Source organism: Pteropus alecto, unplaced genomic scaffold (genome assembly GCF_000325575.1).
Source record: "Pteropus alecto unplaced genomic scaffold, ASM32557v1 scaffold131, whole genome shotgun sequence".
Lineage (NCBI taxonomy): Eukaryota > Metazoa > Chordata > Mammalia > Chiroptera > Pteropodidae > Pteropus > Pteropus alecto.
This window is the reverse complement of record NW_006434709.1, coordinates 24,961,653-24,981,858: the sequence shown is the minus strand read 5'-3', so window position 1 is coordinate 24,981,858 and position 20,206 is coordinate 24,961,653. Positions and strand designations below refer to the sequence as shown.

The following is a 20,206-nucleotide window of genomic DNA, read 5'->3' as shown; positions in this document are numbered from 1 at the left end:
ATTAATAAAAGAAAAACGGACAAAGAATCTTATGTCAAGTGAATAAGGGTAATGGAAATAGGAGGCAAAGTGGCTTCAAGAGCGATGTAGAACCCTTTATTTATAGCCTGCATTGGTCCTTATTTCTAAAATACAAAGTAGAAAAGGTGCCTCAAGACACGGAGAGCTAGCATCAGCATTCTTGTTCCAGGAGATGGTCTGGGAAAACTCAAAGAAAATCAGAGTGGGCTCACTTTTAGCAGTATTAGAAAGTTCTTATTCTGAATAGAAGAATTATCTGGAAGCACTCAAAATATGCAGTAAAACTGTCTGAGTGAAGAGAGAGAAAAGTGGCTATAAAGTACGTGTTATCAGTTTACCACTAGACTGAATACAGTTAAAATTAATAAAGTTAGCAAATCAAGTAGTCCTTGTATCAATCAGGAATTTTCCAAAGTTAAAGAAAATTGTTTGATGTAGAAAGTTTGATACTATTTCATGACTACTTAATGGACATAATTTTTAGATGACTTACCTCATTAGATCTAAAACTTCTACCTTGCATTCCATGTTTCCAGAAAGCTAGCACACTGTCTTGAAGGCAAACTAGCAGGCAAGAACAGCTCAGTTACTGTTAATAGTACAAAAGTTCAACTGATAAGCATCATTTCATCCCTCTCTCTATCTTGCATAGCAATATTTAAATTAATAAAGAATGTCAGTCACTCCCTATTTATATGGTATCTTTACCTTTGAAATTAAAAAAACAATATAGAATTTATTCATCTTTTTTGGCAAAGAAACATTAAATTTCTCTGAAATGCTTGTTATAGAAATTTTGTATTGATAAAATGACAATATTTTAAAATATTTCAAACATATAGAAAAATATAATAGCATTAAAAAACACATGTATCCACCATTCAACTCTCAATGACTAACGTTTTGCCAGATTTGCTTGTTTTAAATAAAAACGAATACAGCTGGCAACCCTGTACACCCGATCCTCTAGTCTCATTCCAGCCTTTCCTCTCTCTGAGAAAACCACTCTTATAAATTTAGTATTTATCACTGTCATGCATGTTTTTACTATTGCTACAAAGTAAGTTTGCATTGTCAGTGTAAACTTTATATTGAATGTTTTCAACTTTCATACATCTGGTATAATGAACCAAATAATGTTTCTAATTTTTTGTTATTACAAAGGATTCTGTAATGAACATCCTTGTACCTCTTGAATACATGTGCAAAATTTTCTCTGGGGTAGATACTTAGAAACAGAATAGGACACAGATGTATGTACCTTCTAAAAATTTTCGTTTTGCTTTTTATATTTACATATTTAATAGATATTTTTAGAGTATTCCATCTTAATTACTATAGCTTTACAGTATGTTTAAAAACTGAGTATGACAAGTATTTGTCAAAATTTCTTTTACTATTCTTGGCCTTTGGCTCTTTCATATGAATTTTAAGGTCACGTACCAAGTGGTACAAAATGTCTTATTGGGACTTTTATTATAAATGTACTGAATTTGTGCATTATTTGTGAAGAACTGACATCTTTCTCATAGTCAGTCTTTCTATCCATGGACACAATGTAGTTTTGTTCAAATCTTTTATGCTTTTAAAGAGTAATTTAGAATTTTCTAGGTAATGGTCTTAAATGTGTTTTGATTACCTTTATTCCTAACACAGACATTTTATTACCATTGTCAATGAGACCTTTTTTCCTATTCAAAATTTCACAGATTATTACTAGCGTATCAGAAAGCTATTCATTGTGTTGCTCATATCTAGCAACTCTGATTTCTCTTATTGGTTCTATAAGTTGTATTCTCTATGCAGACAATCAAAATCCGTAAAAAAGGATCTTTTACTTTCTTCTTTCTAATCCTCTTAGTTCCCTTTTCTTGTCTAATAAGACAATGTTGAAATGTGATAGCAACAATCCTTATCTCATTTTCCACATAATGGGAATTAGTTTGACCATTAAACATGGTATTTTAATAGGTTTTCCTAGGTGAACATTTCCTCGTATTCCTAATTTGCTAAGAAGTTACTTTTTTAAAATCATGAATGACTTGATTTTACTGAATGTTTTTTGTGTATCCACTGAAGATTTACATGACTTTTTACTTTAACTTTAATGTGCCATATATACATAAATAAATTTTCTGATGCTGAATCATCCTTGTTTTCCTGGGATAAAGTCCACTACTTGATGATGTGAAATTCTATTTGCTTGTCTTTTATTTAGATTTTTCAAAATTTATATTTATGAAACTGGATAATTTTGTTTTCTGTACTAATCTAATCTTGTTTAATTTTAATATCGGTGTCAAACACTGATTTGTTCAGCATTCCTTCTCTGTCTACAATCTAAAATCGTTGGTATAGCATTGGGATTATCTCTTAAGAGCAGATAAAAATCACCTCTAAAACCATCAGGCCCTATGTGGGCAGAGTCCTGCTTAGTAGGTACCTCAAACAACGGGCGAGGCTCTGGTCCCCTACCTCTTGTGGGACATGTTTAGTCTCCTTTTTCACTCAGGAGCCCAGCAAGTCTGCTGGCTTCGAGGCTAATTTGTCTTATTCCTGGTTCTTTTGAGTGTCTGTTCTGTTTATGTAGTTTTTGACCCTGGCTATTTATGTGCTTTTAAACATGGATTTCTTTTTAACATCTTGAGCAGATGGTCCCTCAAAACTGCCTTCTTATTAACATCAGCATTTGCTTGGTGGGAGAGAGATGTTCGAGTTGGAGGAAGGAGTAAAAACAGAACCAGGAATAAGACAAATGAACTATCTTTTGCTTTTCCCTCCGCTAACATATATACATGCACATCTTTATTTTACTGATAAATGACACCAGAAAAATTGTGTATAGTTAAATAGTAAATTAATTATCATTCACTTTCCCTAGCACTATCTCATGTATGATCACTTCATTTTTCCTGAATGTAATCATCTTAGAATACTCATTTTGTAAGAAATTTGTTTTTGCAGAAAAAACTTTTGAAACAAAATGTAAGAATGGCAAGAGGGAAATTCCATATATTACTTAAAACTCTCTGATCAGCCGATATAAGAGCAAAAATACAACAGAATATACTAAGTACTAAATTTTAAAGTACTTATAGAGAAACTACAGGAATCTGGAGGAAATGGAAATTCATAACTATGTTATGAATAATATTTAATTATTTCTTTTGAAAGTGCCAAGTCTATTAAGAACACATTACTTAGATTATATCATAGTTAAGCTTTTTTAGAGACTGTGTAAAAGACTGATGTTGATCTCATATTCATTATATCCTATATTCTAAAAAATGAGTCCTTAGTGATATATTTTTATAATTTTGGATAATTATCAGATAAATTATTTTAAGCAGCTCATAATGTAATCACACAAAACTTCGACTTACCTATCGATTCAATCTGGAAATCAAAGGTGAGTTCTGATGATAATTTTCTGCTAGATTTTAATCTTCCTTGGAGATTTACTATTTTTATACAACCTAGAGAGAGAAAAAAAGTCACTTGGAAACTTCAAAATAAAGAAATATTATTAAAAATAAGATGTACATAAGTAAAAACTTACAGTCCAAGCATACAAGAATGGTATCTCGCTCCAGTTGGGTTACATGAGTAACGCTTGTCTGTGGGGTATCTATAACACAAACAAACTCAATACTTAAGGAAAAAATATCAGAGCATAGGATATTGAAAAAAAAGAATTCTAAATATCACTAAATTTGAAATGGATATAAATTTTTAGATGTACGTATGGTGGTTGAGCCAGGTTGCTTGGGTTCAAGTTCTGAAGCAAGAGCTAAACTATGTGAGTGCTCGACAGAGTTTTAGCTACAGTCATTACTACTGGTGATGTTGTTATTTTTATTTTGATGCAAAATTAGGAGTCTAATCTTCTATATTACTGTTATGATTAATTTCTGATTTTAAGTTCAGAAGGTCAGGGACTGTGCTTTTTATATTATATGGCGGTGCCTAGCAAATAAATATTTAAGTAAATGAATCAGTGAGTCAAATATACTACTTTGAGTACAAATAAGTTAAAAAAAAAACTGAAGTACTTTGAGAAGTATATACTACCAAAATTCAGAGGCTTTATTTTTATTATACTGATTTACCAAAGTTCTTACAAACTGAAAATATTGAAATGACTTGATTTTCCATCAGGTGAGAAGCAGGATATCCCAAGCTTTGTCTGAACATCAAACTGAAATTGCTGAGCTACGGGCCTTTGTTTCTGGTCTTGTATTTCCTGGAGAGTGGGTCTGATCTATAGTCTAACCTGCCTTTCTTCTCTTCTATTTCCGATAGGATTTAGAATTTCAGGACATTCAAGGACTGCTATATTTCAGACTTACAAATGTTTTTAGACCTGGTACTTCTGTTGACTAACCAAGGTTGGAAGGATATGGAATAGGCCTCCCGTAAAACAGGCCAATTAGATCTTTGTAGCTCTTATACACATGGTAAAATCTACCTCTGTTCAAGAAGCCAGTCTAGTAATAGAAAGCCAGAAAAAAAAGGTTTTATCAATTGCTTACAAGAATTAGTTCCCAAGCATTACAATCAGCTAGAGATCTTTAATGCCCAGCTGCCACCCCCAAATATTCTTATTTAACAGGGAGTGTATGTGATTTGAGATTTCAGGAGTTTTAACAGCTTCCCAGGTGGATTCTAATGCGCAGCAGAGTTTAGGAAACCATTGTCTGGCTTACAATTTTATCTGACGTAAAACCCTAACCATACTTTTTCTCTCTTACTCTCTACCTTTATCTCATCATCTCAAAACTAGAGATGAATTATATTTGTTGTATTTAACTTTTACTAAAGAGAATTACAGTAAAAGAATGTAATCAAAAGTTCCTTAGAAGCATAGTACCCACAGCTGTATGAAATTCTAGTAAGGAAATGAGGCCCTTCATTCAATAATTAGTAGAAACAGATTTAAAAATTAAAACGCTTGGGAGAAGTAGGACATTAATGGAAATTAAATGACAATAAAATATTAATCAACCAACAACCCCTTCCTGTGAAATAGGGAGAAAGAGATTAGAAAGCAGAAGTCCAAAAGGGAAGATGGGTGTTTAAGGGAGAATGTAGTACAGAGAACTTGGGGGGAGGGCCAAAGAGAAGCCATATAATGTTGCCAAGGACCTGCTGTGTTTTCCTTCAACAATGTGTCCTTAAAGGAAAGTGCTTTCAAATTTCTTGGGCATCAGCAAGCCATGAAATTGTCTCTAAGCTTTTGTGGATTTGTTTGTGATCATTATTTTTCAATGCCAAAAAAACCTCAGTCTCTTAATTTTTTTCCTTTTGTAAACACTTTCAGGCTTCCAACAAACTCCTAAGTGATCAATATCTATTGGTAAATAGGTTCCTTACCATTTCCCCAAGTAGCCAAAGACTAGCAGACCATGGTAAAAATTGCTTTCTAAAATGGCCATTGTCTAATTTATAGCAAAACATCATACAAAGTTATTTTTAAAGAGAAAAAAGCAAAAGGAGCTTCATAACAAAAACAGTGCTTTAAAAATAAAGATAAAAAGACCTTTAAGGTCATGTTTTCTTAAGTGTGAAAGTTTAATCAGATTTATTTGCCATGAAACTAAAGTCTTCCCAATGTGTACTGACTGCGAGAACATAACTGAAGATTTCAAACAATAAGCAATCTTCTATAAAAGCTCATTAATTGGAAATAATATTTCCTAAGATACTAGCTATGAAGGAAGGATATACTACGCAACTGGACGATGTGGGTCAAATTTTATGAAAATAAATCATATTAAAGAATTATTTTCAAGAACCTTTAAATACTTTGGAAGTAGCTATTTATTTATAATTTGTATCCTAGTAACATATCATTAAAAAATTTTAATTAAAGTTACTGGATTGTACCTGTATATCAATTATAAGACTATACTGGAAAATAAACTATATTTAATAAAATTTTCCTTTTATTTAAATCGGCTTTTCTATTAGCCTGAGGTGTGTGTATATGTGTGGTTCGCAAAGTGTGGTCCTTATATTAACATCATCAGCATCACTTGGGAACTTACAGAAACAAAAATTCTCTGGCCCCACTCTAGATCGACTGAATGAAAAACTCTGAGTGTGGGGCCCAGCAATGTGTTTTAACAAGCCTCCAGTTGATTCTGATGCATATTCAAGTTTGAGAGTCACTGGTATGTTTTAAATGTGTCAAACAAATGAACTATCTTCAAGCACGTCATCTTACTTTTTCCAGTTTTAATAAGCTGTTCGAGATTGGATTTTTATGCACTGTTTTTGCCTAACGACATAATAAATTTATTACTTATAAACCAAGTACATGTGTCGGCCTATAATTCAATATAAATCACAAACCTGATTCTGTAAACCATGAAGAGGTAGAATTTGGATTGACTGTTTCAAATCGAACCACCTGGTTGAAGTCTCTCCCTCGACTGACACCAACACAAACCAAAGGGTACTCCTGCTCAGGAACTACCAGCATTTCAAACATTCTAAGTGGACATGGTATAGGAAAATCTATGTGCTAGAGAAAGAAACAAAAATATATTAAACACAGGAAAACAAAAGCCAAATAATTTCACGAGAACACCATTAAGAACTTTAAGTTTTATGAAATATATAAAACACTACTATAAAGACTGCTTCTTGTCACAGAAACTTAGGGTATGTAGAAAAATCCAAATTACAAAATATCTTTATAAATATTTTAGATTTAGTACTGGAAATATTTTTAAGTTAGAAATTACAAAATTTTAGGATATCAGGGCTGGAAGGGAACTTAGAAATCATTTCTCCAATCCTCTCTTTTCAGAGTTGAAAATTGAGACCCAGAAATTGGGTGACTGGCCCAGGGTCCCCCAGCCCTTTGTGGCAGAGTCTCTTGTCTCCCAATATGATGCTGCTTCAGTAATACTCCTCTGCCTTCTTATCCAACTGAGCAAACATGGACGAGAAAACTGAAATGCTATTTAGTAGGAGACACTCCTTTTATAAATGTCGACAAAAAAAAACACAAATAAAAGAAATTTAGCCCTATATCGCAAGTGATTCTATTTAATAAACTAACTTAGTTATAATGAAACCATTTTAATTTTACATTAACTTTTAATTTTTATTATATTGCTACAAAGAGACTAAATAAGTTCATATTTTGAAAGTCTGGAAAAATAGATGGAAATCACTAGCTTCATTAATAATCAGAAAATAAAAACATGAGATACTGCATATACCCACCAGAAGGACTAAAATTAAAAAGAACAATAACAAGCATTACTCAGGAGCAAACGCATGCTCGTACGCTGACAGTGGGAGTATAAATTGCTATGACCACAATGATTAACTATATTATTCATTAATGGTGAAGATGTGCATCCCTTAGGATCTGTAATAACACTCTTAGTTATATATTCTACGGAACATGAGTACACACATGTACAGGGGACATATGTAAAAATGCTCACAGCAGCATTGTTATGAATAAAAAAAAGCTGAAGTAACCCAAATATGTATCAACAGTAGAATGGATAAAATTACGGCATACTCACACAATGAAGAATTACAGATAGAGCAATGAAAATGAACAAATTATACTTACATCTGACAACTACACGAATATGTTGTACAAAAGAAGCCAGACACAAATGAATATGTATTTTATGATTCCACTTACATAGTGTTAAAAAAATCAGGTAAAATTAATTCTAATGTTTACGGGTGCATGTTTATATAGTAAAAATGGAGAATAAGGAAAGTTTACTCTTAATACAGTTTATATTTTTATTGCTCTTATAAATGGGCTGTGTTTTTATTGTATTTCCAAAAGGGCTATTGCTAGTATTTAACGAAGTAACTGAATTTATTTTTTAATCTGGTAACTCACTGTAAATGCTAAAGAAAAAAAATTCTAGAGAAAATTCTAGGTGAAACGGGGCTACCGCAACTACTGGTCTTCGAGCGTTAGAAGGCAGAGCGTGCGTGGCGTGCGCCTACTGTTCTCATGGCCCTTCTTTCCCTGTGACTGCCGGAGCACAGCCACCCCACAGGTATGGACGTCTTCATCAACACTCTCCAAACCCCTCTACAGGAGCGTGCCCATTACCAGGGGATATGCTTTGAATACAATCTGTCATATTTTTAATAAGTTAAAACATTTTAAAGAATTCTCTTTGAAATGTGGTCAAAACAGTAAAGCATAAAGAAAACAATGCTTCTGTTAAAATTTTTTGGTCAGCAAATAAGAAAACCAACAGCTTTTGAATACTTTTACTTAGCTTCCAATAACTAAGCAATGTGTGTAAGGCATTAACAGAAGAGGATTCCTGTGTAATAGTTTTAAATCCAGCTGCTTCTGGTGATGGTCCTTGAATGCAGTGACTATACCTTGCTCATTTTTGTCTCTCTAGTTAAAGAGCACGGCATCTGGTTTGTAATAAGTACAAAAATGTTTGTTGGGAAGGTCTTTAATCTATAACTTTTATTTATGATGAAAATGTCTAGTAAAGCAAAAACTTTGTCAGAACTGTCAATAAGAAGAATATAAAAAGCATAAGAATATTTCTGAACATACCTGATAAGAACTGTAGTATAGAAACATCATAAATACTAATCAAATTAATATCAAATAAAGAAAAAAAATAGAGATAGATTTTGCAGCAGACAGACAAAGAGCTGGGTTAAGAATAAAGGAGATAGGTAAGGATCTACATCTCAGGGAAGCTGAACAAGGTGCAAAGAACAAGAAATCTTGAGGGAGACCTGCAAGTGGAATTGTACTCTAAGTCTAGTATCTTAGAATAATAAGAAATCAAAGAAGACGTAGGAAGCTTAAAAATTACATATCCTTGTTTCCTCTTTTCTAGGTGGATGGTACCAGCAAGCTTGGCCCTGACTAATGGGGCCTATCACCAGTATTCAAAGAGAAATGCTTGATAATCCCACTTAATCTAAATGAAATAGCAAAGAAAACAGCTTTAAACATTCCTTTGGAATTTCCTTGGTGTGACTGAGCCTGCACTTAACACATTTCAAGTTAGTTTTTCCTCAAAATTTAAGTTATAGCTGAATAACATTAAATTTTAAAGAATATTCATTAATTAAAGGTTCTAGAGAAATAAATTAAGGCACACACACAAAAAACCATCCAAGTTGGAAAGCCTGGGCATATAACCAAAACAAATAATTTCCCCCTCTTTATGGTTATCCTTTGTCCTCTTAGGCCAAACGCCAAGCTGCAGGTTGTTTCTCTGCTGTGATAGAGCAGGGCAACCAGAGAACACATTCAAGCATTTCACTGCTCTTCTAGACCTCTGTTCTTGGTACGGGAGATACTTTCTAGCTCCTACTGCCATATCCCCGAGCTATTTCTCTAGTCTTTTTCAAAACTTTTTTCAGGCCAATTGAGTTCCTTAAAATTGGGTAGATTTTCACTACCCTGCCACATAATCTAAAATCATTAAATTAACTTGAGAATTAACTGAAAAAATGTTTTTATAAAAGAACAGGAAAACAGACTAAGTTTTTATACTAAGAATGACTTAGGATGACTTTCATGCTTACCTTAATTAACATGAATTTCTGCATTGGTTCAACCCATTCTAATAAAACAATGCTAGTCTGAAGTGCCCCACATAGGTATTTATGGCCTGTGTAAGGATTTCTCACTGTCAAGGCAAAAAAAGTACAATAAGTTCTCTTGTAATACAAAGTCCTTACCATAATAGTTGCAATGCTCCAAAAAAACCCCGACCAAACAAAAGCTGGCTGCCAGCTCAATTTCTTAATTAGATTGCAGGGTGAAAACACTGTTTCAGGTAACAGCACGAAACTCCCTCATCACTTGCAGGATTTTTTTTTGTATGCACAAATTAAATTGCTGGTTGTTATGGAGCCTGGGGGTGGGATGAAGGACTTTAGGTCTTAAGGTAGCAGGGAGATTAGCTCAGGCAGCAATCTCCTGCGGATGGGTCAGAGTAGACTTGGGGAGAAGTTGCCAAACTGAGAAGCTATTAACACATTTAGAGACAGGTGATTCAGTGTGCTTTTGGTAGTAATGTTCAGAGGCAGAAATGCTTTGGTCTTAACAATAGGATGACATTAATCAAATCTTGAAATACACATTTACAAATAATAAAAGTGAACTGCCTCAGAGTGTTTTAAGGGAAAGAAACTATTTTTTGTTTTCGCTATATGCAAATAAAACAGCCAGTTGTTATAGGGGTGAGGGAGGAATTTAGGTTAGTAGTATGTGAACAGGGAGGCTCTAACCTTCACATCACAAGCATAAGGTTTCACATAGTAAAGACATTAAAATACATGCTGAATGAAAAAATGCAGTCTCATAAGCCATTACTAAGCAGAATGGTGAACACTAACTAGCCCCGTATAGATCAGGGTGTGATAAAGTACTATAATAAAAAGTCACCCTACTTTCTTCTCTATCCAGTCAATATTATTTGCCAAACAACTGTTATATGCAAGGTACTATATTAGGTTTAGTTCATACAGAGACAATGATGAAGACATTTGTTTTACTCAAGGGGAGAAAAAACTATTACTGGCAGAAAGCCCTAGAGTGACACTGTTTTACGCTGGATATAAAACTGAGCCTCACAGCATTTTCTCATCTACTGTGTAAACAAGAGAGCCACATGTTTACTAGACAATTTACTCACCAACACAACATTTCTGACACCACTTGGTTTCAGGGATTTTTGCTGATACAGCAAATTTCCTAAATGTAAATGAAAATGAATTACATAATAGACATAAGTAAAGAGAGTATATGATAATGGAACTGTTACAGATCAGTGGAGAAAGGATGAGTTGTTCAAAAATTGGGGCTGACATAATAGGATACCTATTAAGAATAAGAATAAATTGGATCCCTTTCTCATCCTCCACTCCAATCAATTCCAAAGGATTAAGGATTTAAATATGAAAAACCACCATAAAATATTTAGATTACAGAAAAATATGACCTTGGAGTTTCTTTTAAAAATACTAAGAACAAATCATACAGGAAAATACTGATAAACTTTGAAATTTTTTTTCTGCTGAAACATCCCTAGCACCTCAAGCTATAGGTGGCAGTCTGTGGAATGAATTTGTTAAATATATTAATAACTTTGGTTTACCAAAAGGCGCCACAGAGAAAGTGCAAAGATAAGCCACAAACTGGGAAAAAGATATTTTTGGCACACATAATGATTTTAAGCTACGTAAAAAGTTGTCTTACCACTAAAACAATTTATAAAATTTTTTTATTTAGACATTTTATTTTCTTTACTCGAGAAAGCAGAACATAGATTTTCTGCCAAGATGTGTTAGATCAACCTGTAAACATATGATTCAAATTTAATACGTAAAAATCCACTTAAAATTATTTTGTAAAACTACAATTAAAAACCCACATACACTGAAACGTCTTTTACAATGAATGTTAATATAATAAGACTGCTAATGTACCAAGTTGTGAAAACCTCAAATTATACTCCTCCATTTCTGTATGCATCTTTAAACTTCTTTAAAACGTATAAATGTGCCATGGATTGCTCTGCACTAGGTCTTTCTAAAAAAATTTTTTTATTAGAGTTGTGCTTTGCTGGTAACAAAACTGCAGAGCATGCATGTGATTATTCAATATCATTCCGAACAAGCTCAGAATAATTTCTTGATAGATGTTCTTGTCACTGTACAATTGACAGCGAAGGTATAACCAAGCATATAATACTTAAGTATCATAATTTTAGCTTTACATATGTTTATCCTACTATATGCCCTGGATTCCACGTATTGTCATTAGTTCCTTTGATAATGTCATCAGGTAGGTAATAGCACAGAGATCAGAGGCCTGGATTTAGTAACTTCCTCAAGGTCACACAGTTAGCAATTTAAGAAAAAAGAACTCTAACCTAGTGTCTTCGTCAGACTATAGTGTTCAGACTGATTCAATTTTGAAAAAAAATCTAATACTTCTCTTTTTTGATTCTGGATCAATTTATTTGAAGAGTATTCTGAGTTTGCAAGGTAAACTGTTAAAAACTGCTGCCACTCCTAAGTACTTATCTGTTTGAATTAGAATTTTTTTATATTATGATGCCTAAACAGTACAGAAATTGGATGCTGTGGCACTGAATGGCCACAATGGCAATCTAGAGTATCTGGATTTCAAATTTCTGGTTAAATCACCTATTGTTCCATTTGACTAACAATATTGAGAAGTTTTACATTCATTAAATAATCTAATTTATCAATCATAAATTAGATTCATAATTATAAAAATGCTGCTTTCATATACATTGGAATTTCATACAGCTAAAAAGCAAAACAAAAATTCCCGACACCCTTAATCAAACTGCTTGAACCCAAGTACTTTTTAGAGTTTTTAAAAATGTGAACCAAGCTCCTGGTACATTTCCATTGGCAACAAGTTTAATATTCCTGGTCCACACTTGTGAACTTGCCCTTGGCTCCTAAGGTTAACTAAGGAGTTAAGATACTGACTTAGTTGAAACCCAGGAGGATTAACTGACTGTCAGGTTCTGAAACTCATAGAAAAGAACACAACACAAACAAGAAAAAATATCAACTACTAAGTATAGCTTCAAGTTAATAATAACGAATTATTCAAAATTGAGCTGTAGGGAGCATACTGAAATGTTATAAAAACTTATCATTTCTATAGGTGTCTATAAACTTAGCTTAACTTTGGTCATGATTTTATAAAAAGACAGTAAAACTTATTTTACTAGCACCCGAGTAACTGGAATCCTAAGTTATATAACATTATCAATATATTTAATGTAGGATACTTTAGGGTACATTACAGACCCAGGTCAATTCACCATGCCTAATAATGATGACAATGGGTTTATTTATTGAGAGCCTACTAGGTGACAGAATCTATGATAGGTACCTTACATACATAGTTTATCATTTTTAAAACAACTCTGCAAGATGGGTAGATTGGTTCCATTTTACAAATGAATATGTTGCTAAGTTGTATAATTTAACTAAGGACCTAATAAGTGAACGATGCAGGATTTAAATTCACGTCTACCTGGACTCCAAAGCCTATGCTTTATTAAAGTATATAATATGGTACAGTAAGTACCTGTGTTTATAATGAGAACCATGAGGTATTAAAAGATGTTCAGCCAAAGAAGTTTAATTTGTGCTCACTACATGGTAGAAAAAATGGTACACATATAAAATATTATCATGCAAAAAGTTTTTCAGATTTCTTATCAATAAATGAGAAAAGAGTGAGTAGATTTTACAGTGACTGATTTCTAGATAATGAAACTGAAGAAAGTGGGAAGGACACATTGTGAGTGCTACTAATACTAAAGACTGACTCTAAAATAACCTGAAATAATAGCTTAGAGGTAAAATTTTACTGGACAAGTAATTCCTAAAAGGAAGAGGTAATACTTTATTCCATTCTGTCTCAGCTATATATTAGGAAATTTTTGGTACCTTTGGTGTATTCGGTAATGTTCTGAAGAACTAAACACAAAGTTCTCTATTCTGACAAAACAGTATCAAAAAGTAAATGCACTAAAGTTTATGTGCCTTACATTCCTCAGGGGTTTACCTGTACTTTACATACACTTTTAAAGTTTGGTGGTCAGTTTCCATGTCCACAGCAATTTAGGATTATCAAGTTAGAAAGCTGGATAGAGGGGGTGCGGAAATGGCGTAGATGATAGAGGCTCTGTTCATCCCTCTAGCAACCAAATCAAAGTTGTGACAGTAATAAGCAGCAGCAGCAAGGAAAAATCGCCTGCGATCTAGATGAACAAGCCATACAACTAGGGAGAAGTACAGGAAATCACTCTGCAATTGCAGAAGAAAGAGTGGGGCAAGGATGCGGGGCTGCCTGGTCTCCAGCCGCCGAGACAAAGGCTGCAACAGTGGCAAACACTTCTTAAAGGGGCTGTATCCCTGAGTGGATTTTCACGGTGATGGACCTGCTCGCTCAGTGCCAATTGGCTATGCGCAAGGGGCACCAGGGACTTACAGGAAGACACTGCTGGAGTGAGGGCCAAGGCAAGACTCGCCTGTACAGAAGTGCCGGCGGTATCCATTGTTCCCTGTTCAGCCCTACCCGCTCCCAGTGCATGGACACAGTGCCACCATAGCTGTGACATCATCAAACTGGATAACAGAGGTCACTCTGCCCAGGGGATTCCCCGAAACCCCACCTCCCCCAACTTGCGGCCCCACCCAAGCCACATCCAGGTATATCCTCAGCAAGTCAGGTGCTCCTTGCTGAGCACCACCTAGATTCACACTGGAAGTAGCTGGCATCGGTTTCTGGGGCGGCCTTTTGAGGCAGCTATAAGCACAGCATCTGTGGATTGCTTGCTGAATCTTAACAGGTGGCCCCAGAAGGGCACAGACTGGGGATAAATTTGGCCTGCAGCTGAACCCCTCTCAGGACTGTGTCACTGGTCACCTACCTCACAAATCCACACTGATAAGACTGGGAGACTTAGGAGCTTAGCTTAGTATATAGAAACAGACACGGGCAGCCAAAATGAAAAGACAAAGAAGCAGAAACCATATGAGAGAAGAGAACAGAGATCCAGATATAATGGAGTCAAGTAATCTAACAGATGCAGAGCTCAAAACACTAATTATAAAGATGCTCAATTAACTTTTGGGAAGTATAGAGAACTCCAACAAAGAGATAAAAAACATAAAAATGGAAATGGAAATTATAAAAGGGAACCGGTCTGAAATGAAGAACACATTATCTGAGATGAGAAGTATATTAAATGGAATAAACAAAAGAATAAACAAAGTGAATAAAGAAGAGGATCGAATGCCCTATCTAGAGGACAGGAAAGCCAATCAGGATACTCAAGTAGAATGGCAAAAGAAGGATGCCAAGACTATAAGAATAATTTAAGGAGGATATGGGACACTATTAAGGGTATATGTGTATGTATATGTGTGTGTGTGTGCGTGTGTATATATATATGTACACATATATATACATATATACACACATATATGTACATATATACATATATACACACACATAGATATACACATATATATACACACACACACACACACATATATATAAAAGAAAGAAAGAAAGTTGGATGGAGATGTGCTATAAATAGTCAGAAAAACAACAGCACAAAGTGGCAGCTGGGAGGAAAAGAAGGGCAGAATAAACTATATGAGAAGAAAAAAACTCCCCAACCTCATTCTTGGGGCTAGTTATAGGGGCAATACCCCTAACTCCAGCTACAGATATAGCACAAGTATAACTATCAAGTTCATAATTACAACTCTGAGTCATCTAAAAAGATCCAGTTAAACTCAATGTAATTTACTTCAAGAAGACAGAAAAGCATGTAGTATAATTTTAAAAAGTTTTCACTAAAAAAGCTTTTTTAAAAGTTTTTTGTGCACAAAGGAGCAATCTTAGCTATCCTATAAACTCAGCAATTAAGAGCAGATTTTCAAGGTACTCGCAAGCTAAGCTTTTTTACATTAGTTGCTTTACAACTAAAATTGTAATGAAAGAATGGCTATAATATAAAGTTTTTGTAAATTACAATTTATACCAGACTCAGAAGACCTTTTAGTCATAAATGAGGTCCAATAACCAAAAATAAGAGAGTGTAATTATCTTAATGTAAAAACCTTTATTTAATAAATCATTTTAATTTTACTTTCAGAAAAATTCATTTCATTCAAACTAATAGATATATCAAAAGCAGTATATGTGATGTAAAATTACCAGCAAATTACAGGAAAAAATTAGTTTTAACCTTGTAGAAAAAGAGAATTAAAAATTTAGAAAGAAAATGTTTGATGTAACTGGAAAATATAACAGAAATTTTAAAAGAACGTGATAAACACTTGTGAAATATTGCTTCTTACAATTTTTTCATTACATATGACTTCTACTAACCCAAACTGAGTGCTTTTTCAACTTCTATTGTATAACTTCATTAGAATGAATTAACATATTATGTCTAAGGATGAAAACATAATTAAATGTACAGTTACCTTGGCAGTATTCTGTCAGGGAGTTTGTGTGCTGGAATAGAAACAGGTAACTTTTGCATTTGTCTTGCATAATCGAAAAGCCCTGGTAAATTATGAGAATAAAGCTGAGAAGCTTTACCTGTTGAGAAAAATAAATATCATATAAAAACTAATACTATAAACAGGAACAATTGTGAGGTATTTAAAAATTAAAAGACTTACCAGATATTGATAGTAAGCAATTGTTCATTACATACAACCAGGTACACCTTCGGGGGAATAGCTGATTTAAAAAAAAAAAAAAGCACAAAGTTTACAGAGGATAATAGATAACAAACAGCAACATAAATATATACATAGTAACCTAAGGTGTCATATCAATAAGCCAGTTCTTAAAAAATCTTTTTAAAATAGAAATTCATTTTATAAGGCATTTAAAACAAGAAGAAATACATGTATACACATTTTATGGGAGGGAAAAAAATAAATTAGCAATGCAATTTCATTATCTAAGTCTCAACATGATATGATTAGCTTGAGCCTCCTTTATGGTAAGGACTATGTAATCCCAAACTATGCAAGAAAAGGACATTTTCAGACAATATCTATTCCTTTATTTTGGGTTTGAGGTTAGATTCTCCTGTGTATTTCCCCCAAAATATTCTTATCTAAGAATATATATGTACATGCACGGCTCTAGGAGCAGAAGGAGAGGAAAAATGGCTCTTATATAGGCATATGTGGTGTAGTGGAACATGGGGTATGGAAACACTAGAAATGGAGGGGAAAAAATGGCTGAGAGAGAACATGATGAAACTTAAAAATCATAAAGGATATATACATAAACACACATACATATACATAACTCATTACTAAAATCTAGTACATAAGCACTGAGAGGCATCTCTGTACTTTTTGATTAGTATTTAGGGCAAAGAAAAGGGAATTTCATGGAATACACTCTGTATACTGTGAAGGATAAAAAAATAACTGCTCTTATTAAGATATTTCATTATGCATCTCAGTGTTTCTCAAAGTGGTCCTTGGCACCAGCATCATCAGTATCACCTGAACATGTGATAGAAATGTAGATTCTTGGGCCTCACCCCAGACTTAAAATGAAGCAGAAGTTCTGGAGGTGGGCCCAGCAATCTATGTTTTAATCAGCCCTCTACGTGATTCTGATGCATACTAAAGTTTGAGAATCAGTGATGAATATAATTAAACATTGTGATTTAACACGCTTGGCTGCTGGTTTTGCTCTGGCAAGTCCTACTAGGTTACTTCAAAACAGACTGGGATGAGGGCAGGCAATGGAGAGAATGAAGAAATAAATGATAAAACATATCAAGGCCTCTGCAAGAGTACTACATTAAAGCACAAAGTCATAATTATGGCTCTGAATAATTAAGAGAAAATAATAAAAGGGGAGAAACAAAGTAAAATCTATTTTAAATAAAACCTGATTGTTTTATTTATTTGCAAAATGTACTCACATAAAATACCTAATTTCTCTAAACAAGTAAAATGTGGCACTGCCATATCGTTTTTAATTTTGAAAAATGTGCCTATTGCTGTATCTCAGACTGAAAGGACACAAACATTTCCTCCTTTATACTCTTCATAAAAAATTCACAATAGAATCGAAAATTCTTTGACTATAATGAGAAAACTAGAGAAAGGGGCGATGACTTATTCCAGGCCGCATAGCAGTACATGTGGCCAAAGTAGCAAGAAACAGATTTTTATTTGAACTGGGTTTATTTTAAAAAAAAATACATACTTAAAAAGCATTTCTCTAGTACCAAACCTATGGCTTATTATGAGATTATATATATATTTGTAGTAATAATGAGTTAGCTTACTTAATACAGGTACCAAGGAAAGACACAAATTCCTTCCATATTATCAACACAGGGACAATGGAAAAGTATTTATGCAAAGTTTTATTAAGTGTTGGATTTCACATTGGATTTTCATTTTTAATAAAATTCTAAGACTTTTCTAGATTTCTAATGTCTACTTCCCTTAGCAAATTGGACTGTGGGTGAAATAATCAGTTTAATAAAAGTATATAGTAGTTAAGAAGAGTAGGTTCTTCAGTTTGCCTAGATTCAGAGAGCTACTTTCTCATAACTATGTGACCTTGGGTAATTTATTTAATCTCTGTGTCTTAGAGATCTTATTTGTAAAATGGAGCACATATACCTAACTGAGTTGTTGTGGTGATTCAACAAGATATCCCTTAAAAAGTGCATAGAAGACTGGTGTACACTGAGCACATAATAAATGACAGCTATAACAACAAATAATAACAGCAGTTAAAAAATTTAAAATCATGACCCTGTTTTGTCATTTTTTCACCTTTCTGCATCTTCCCCTATCTAACAGACTCATGCTACCCAGTTTCTTTCCCCTAAAGTACAGCGAAAACCAACCTAACAAATTTCACATAAGAAGAAAAAATTTAGAGTCTCACATACACTTGTTCTCTACTCATAGGCTTCAACTAGGAAGAAAAATGTTTCACTTTAAAGGGCATGTTTAGCTAAAATAATATTACTCTAACTGTAATCTCAAATGCTGAAGTACCTAAGAAGGGGACTTACTGCTGACAGGCTGAGTAGAGTTGATGGGTGCCTTCATGAAACAGTTCCTTAAATTAGGCTGATAAATGCTTACCTACCTATGCATAAAGTTGAGTCTCGTTCCTCACAACTAATATTGCTACCAGTAATACGATTTTTAGATATCTTATTACATCCAAGAACAATAATATCATCTCTGAATTATTCAGTAATTATAAATAACAAGATCTTTTTCTTTTTTCCCTAGTTATGTGTTTTTCAGCCACTTCATTATATACCCCCTCTTCCAGATTAAAAGATTTATAGTCTATCATATAGTTTAGGATTCTTATTAGAAAATGATTTTAAAATATTGTGATGAGAGAAGATGGAAATGTTGGTTATGAAGAAAATATTGTCACTTATGGATTTTTTTCTCTCCATTATATTTGTAATCAATTTACACTGATCATGGAGAATTAGTTATACATCCCACAGGCACCCAAAACTCAGTGTGACCAAACTGAGTGCATTGTCATTCCCTTCAAACTGACTTCTCCTGTATACTACTCCCTGCTTACTGAAACTGCCATTCACCCAGTCACTCAAGTTGGAAATCTGAAGTCAATCTAGACTTCTCCTTAACCTCCATGTTGACCTGGTCATTCAATTTGGCCAATTCTAGCTCATTCATCTTTCTCTATAGGAGCAATACAAGTGGGAGAGACAGTGCGGTGAAGTAGCTAAGGACACATGGACTTAGGAGCCAGCTTGCCTGGGTTCATATCTCAGTTCAGCCACTTAAAAGCTGTGAGATCTCTGAAAAGTTATTAATCCTTTCTGTGCCTCAGATTTCTCATCTGAAATGAGAATAATACTGGTATCAACCTCTGAGAGTTGTTATGAAGATTAAATAAGTTATATATGTAAAGCATTTAAAAACAGTTCCTAGAGCATAGTAAGCTTTATATGGGTATTAGCTGTTAATATCATCGTTATTACCATTTTTGTAGGTTAGTGTTCCTGGCCTCTGGGTACTAATGCCAAAAGCTTCCCTCAGTCACTGTGGCAATCAAAAATGTTCCCATACAATTCCAAACCCCATTTTTCTTCTCTGTCCTATCTACTTCTGCCCCATCCCAACACTTCTTTACCCTTCAACCAAAATTTCCAGTTTCATCTCTTACCACACTGCGAACAGATATTTCTAAAACACAGACCTAATTACCAACACTGTAAACAAAGCTCTGGGGTTTGACACCCGCCTGCCCACCTAGCTCCATCTATCGTTACTACTCTATACTCACTCTATACTCTAGTCAGACTGTCCATTCACGGGTCCCCATGATGTTTCACAACTACATGCCTCCATATTACCCTTTTTCTTTCTGTCTGGCAACCTTCAACTCATCATCATTCATGGTCTGTTTCAAATGTCTCTACTCTTTTCCCCACAGAAGGTGCTAGTGACTTCTGCCTCTGTGGCCTATACCTTGTACTCATTCCTAGTGTGACATCTAACCCTGAATGCTGCATTTACTGGTTTATGTCTCTTTTTCCTCTATTAGACTGTGAGCTCCATAAAGGTAAGAACTAGTTCTGTG

At 34.0% G+C, this 20,206-nt stretch overlaps 1 protein-coding gene across 4 annotated transcripts in view; it reads right to left on the bottom strand.

Annotated features, from left to right (window-relative positions):
* The window catches only part of MAP4K3 (mitogen-activated protein kinase kinase kinase kinase 3), a 136,642-nt gene that overhangs the window by 3,939 nt on the left and 112,497 nt on the right, over positions 1–20,206 (bottom strand). For all 4 annotated transcript variants that reach the window (XM_006909650.2, XM_025045148.1, XM_015587550.2 and 1 more), the window contains 8 exons: positions 16,258–16,318; positions 16,057–16,174; positions 10,695–10,753; positions 9,580–9,683; positions 6,376–6,547; positions 3,581–3,649; positions 3,405–3,497; positions 515–585 (listed from right to left, as the gene is read on the bottom strand). In XM_006909650.2, the coding sequence (XP_006909712.1) occupies positions 515–585; positions 3,405–3,497; positions 3,581–3,649; positions 6,376–6,547; positions 9,580–9,683; positions 10,695–10,753; positions 16,057–16,174; positions 16,258–16,318 (747 nt within the window). The remainder of the gene's footprint in view (positions 1–514; positions 586–3,404; positions 3,498–3,580; positions 3,650–6,375; positions 6,548–9,579; positions 9,684–10,694; positions 10,754–16,056; positions 16,175–16,257; positions 16,319–20,206) is intronic.